Raw genomic sequence first — 4,126 nt, 5'->3', positions numbered from 1 at the left:
ATCCACTAGTGATGAACGCCATCTCCTCCATGGATGTCACCCTCCGGCCCAACGGCTAAAATCAAGAAGAAGCTTTCTCAGCCATGTCCAGCCCCTAATAAAGTCTCGGGAAGAAACCAGAATCCAACTCTGGAGGGAAAAGCTTGAGAATGACTCTACTCCAACTGTCATGGGAATACCCCCCACTGAAAACCTTCCCCCTGGCCCAGAAGCACCATGGGCTCAATGGAAAACACTAAACCGCCTCAGAACAAGAACGGGACGATCAAAAGCTGCTCTGGTCAGATGGGGCTACAAGGCTGGCCCAACCACATGTGAATGTGGAGAAGCAGACCATACTATGGAGCATTGCCTTGTCTGCCCTCTACTACCCAACCCTGAGACTCAAAAGACCTTGCAGTGTTCAAGAGGACGGAGGGGGTGGACAGAGCCTTCTCCATATCTGCCCCCTCCCTCTGGAACTCTCTCCCCAAACATATCCGAGACTGCACTGACCTTTCCATATTCAAATCCCAAATCAAAACCCACCTGTTCAAAACTGCTTTTAATGTGTGACTGATATTGTGTATTTTATGTTTTTAGTGTATTGCTTTTATATATGATGATTTTAATGTAAAGTGTCTTTGAGTATTATGAAAAGCGCTATATAAATAAAATGTATTATTATTATTATTATTATTATTATTATTATTATTATTATTAATAAAAATGCAAAGGACTGTGTAAAGAAATGGGAAACTGTCATATAACCATCATGCTTCAGTGAAACGAAAAGAAGAAGCTCTTATTTAGGATTTAGGATCTGTTCATATTTGCTTTTTTATTAACCACGATCTTTTAAACCATAAAACTAACAGTGTGTCGGTTACCTAACATTAACTATACTTAAGTCATAGTTTATCTCCCAAAACCACAATCTTTTCTTCCTTAACCATATTTTTACTAATTTTGAAAAGTAACCATTGGACATAAACACAAAACTGTTGTGAATAAATATATTCCAGGTTTGCGGAGTCATGTTTTAGTCGTTGCTACATTCATCTAAAACTGATCCAGAATTTGAAAGTGAATCAATTGAAACTGAAGTTTATCTCGATAGTTGAAGTTAAAGATTTAAATTTAAATAATTGTTAAGTCACTTTTTTATCTCCGAACGACGTGATTATAACCCACTGATGAAAGTATTATAATAATAATGCAAACCGAACATTTTCTTCTGCTGCAGCACATTAGAAGAGTTTCATCTTTTATTATTAAATAGTCACAGTGAATTATTCTTCATCAAAAAGTGTCTAGAAAACCAGACGACAGCCATTTTGGATCAGATTGAAATGTGTCAGTGATTATATATGCTAACAACACGTGTAGCTCCTCCCACTTCACCACTCTAGAGCAGGGGTCTTCAACGTTTTTCAGGCCAAGGACCCCCAAACTGATAGAGAGATGGAGCAGGGACTCCCGACTATATATATTGTATAAAATTGTGTTTTATATTAAATGGGCCTAGTGCCATGTATAAACATACCTCTTTATTGTGCATTCAGTACTAAGCTATTCAAATAATACACAGGTTCATATATTCATGTTTTCATTTTAAACAGGTACAGTGAGCAGGGTGGCCGTGCCACTGCCATTTATAAACATACCTTGTCAACTGATACCAATGCCAATATCAACATTGTCTGTCAATTGCATGATAATCATGCACACAAGTTATTCAAATTGATGTTTTCATTTTAAACGTGGAAACGAAAAATGAGTGATGGCCTATTAGTACCACTGCCATGCATAAAGATACCTGTTATCTTTCATACAATACTGAACTATTAAAATAATGGACAGATTCATGTTTAGAGAATTATTATTATTATTATTTTATTTTTTTCTAATCAACCAAAAATTCCGCGGACCCCCTGCAGTACCTCCGCGGACCCCCTGGGGGCCGCGGACCCCCTGTTGAAGACCTCTGCTCTAGAGCCTCCACTTGTGTTTACTGGACAACATGTGGAGAAACTCAGAGAGGACTCGGTTCAGTTTACCTGAACAAACCTAATGTTAGCTTCAACCACGTACATTACTGCAGCAAACCAGATGCATTTACAACCAGACAGATGGCCACAGACGATGTTAGCTAGCTAGCTAACAAGCTGACATTAGAAAAACACAGAATCTGATGCATCAATGACACAAAAAGAAAAGCAGTTCATAAAAAACATATCGCAGAAATAAATTATGATTAAAATCTGAAATATAAAAACCGCCAATATGGCTGCCAGAAGGTTACATCATAGAGAAAGCCCTTCATACAATCTGAACTCGTCGTGGTTGAATAAAAGGTTAGCGTGTTAGCGTTAGCGTCCTTAGCATGTTGGTCCCCAGCATGTTGATCCTTAGCATGTTGGTCCTTAGCGTGTTGGTCCTTAGCATGTTAGTCCTTAGCATGTTAGTCCTTAGCGTGTTGGTCCTTAGCATGTTGGTCCTAAGCTAGGTTGCTTGCTAACACTGATGTGCTGTTGAAGAAAAAGTTTCAGAACTTTCCAAATCGTCCCAACTCACTTAGACGAAAGTGTTGGGAGGGTTGGCGTTGGTGGTCCAGGCCACCTTCTTTTCTTTCGCCTCTCGGCCAAACGCATCGTAAACCGAGTCCTTGGCGACTGTCTTCGCCTGCTCAGGGATCTCCACCACCCCGATGTAGTTCTTCTTGGCCACGCGAGAGCTCACCGTGATGGTGTAAGCGTTGCTGCGGTAGCATTTCATGGAGGACATGCAGAAGGTCTCCCTCATGCCCCTCCTGAAGTTGGCGTTGTAGACGGAGTACATAGTGGGCTTGGATGCCGTGGAGCTGAAGGAGATCCAGGCGATGGCCGTGAAGAACAGCAGCCCCTTCCTACTGGGTCCGTCGGACTCCCTCGGGTGCCACAGCTGGGCGACGTAGAACGGTGTCCAGGTGAGGAAGAAAACTGAATTCAACACGAGGAACATCTTGATGGTCTTGACTTTAGTCCGCGGGACGATGTTCATCGTCCGCCGCACCGTGTGTCCGTCGGCGCTGATCCTCCAGATGTAGCGAACCACCCGCTGGTAGAACGACACGATCAGCGCCACCGGCACCAAGAAACCAACCAGGAGGTGAATGGCGGCGTAGGCTACGCTGCCCCAGCTGTCCGGGAGGAAGAAGTCACAGTGACTGCTGCCTGTAGATGTAGAGCCGTAGAATAAGAGGCAGGGCGACACAAAGGCGGCGTCAAACAGCCACGAGGCTACAATCATCTTTTTGGCTTTCTCTCTGGACACCTTGAAGCTGAGCGGGTAGACGATCGTGTAGAAGCGGTCTACGGAGATGGACAGCAGGACGTAGACCTGCACACCTGGGCACAGGTGCTGCAGGTAGCGCACGGCCTTGCAAGCCGCGGCGCTCAGCGGCCATCGGCCTGAGGCTACCTGCAGGAGGATGAAGGGCGCCCAACCCAGGCTCATGAGCAGGTCTGCACACGCCATAGACACCACAAAGTAGTTGGTGGTGGACTGAGTCCGGCGGCTCCGGTGGATGACCAGGCAGACAAGGGCATTTCCCAGGATGGACACCAACCAGAGAACTGAGAACACCAAACCCAGGACGGCGACCTCGCCGGACGTCAGCTCGTAGGAGACGGACGTCCCGTTCGGCCTCCTGGACAACGAGCCCTCGAGGCTGCAGAGGGGGGTTGTGGGTAAGGTTGCCAGGACAGTCGAGTTCTCCCTCTCAGAGTAGTTAAATGACATCTGATACATGAAAGATGGATAGCGAAGGGAGGGATTGACACCAACTGTGTGTGATGACTGGGCATACACCATAGTTTTACAGCTGCACCAGAGAGGAGCTGTGGACACAAAGACACAAAGTCCTCGTTAGAAGATCACTAGTTTGATTGGTTAGTAGTCTGGTTCTAGTAGGATGGTTGGTAGTCTGGTTCTATTAGGATGGTTGGTAGTCTGGTTCTAGTAGGTTGGTTGGTTGGTAGTCTGATTCTAGTAGGTTGGTTGGTTGGTTGGTGGTCTGGTTCTATTAGGATGGTTGGTTGGTAGTCTGGTTCTATTAGGATGGTTGGTTGGTAGTCTGGTTCTAGTAGGTTGGTTGGTAGGTAGT

At 45.1% G+C, this 4,126-nt stretch overlaps 1 protein-coding gene across 1 annotated transcript; it reads right to left on the bottom strand.

Moving 5' to 3' along the window:
• Window positions 1-1,748: 1,748 nt before the first annotated feature.
• Window positions 1,749-3,923, bottom strand: gpr19 (G protein-coupled receptor 19). Its single transcript, XM_076111272.1, has one exon. The coding sequence runs from the start codon at window positions 3,832-3,834 to the stop codon at window positions 2,557-2,559; it is 1,278 nt and encodes a 425-aa protein (XP_075967387.1). The 5' UTR covers window positions 3,835-3,923; the 3' UTR covers window positions 1,749-2,556.
• Window positions 3,924-4,126: the final 203 nt, after the last annotated feature.

The sequence above is a fragment of the Anarhichas minor genome, unplaced genomic scaffold, assembly GCF_050575085.1.
Source record: "Anarhichas minor isolate MPS153535 unplaced genomic scaffold, ASM5057508v1 ptg000044l, whole genome shotgun sequence".
Lineage (NCBI taxonomy): Eukaryota > Metazoa > Chordata > Actinopteri > Perciformes > Anarhichadidae > Anarhichas > Anarhichas minor.
The sequence above is the reverse complement of the archived record's forward strand: the minus strand, read 5'-3'. Positions and strand labels throughout refer to the sequence as shown.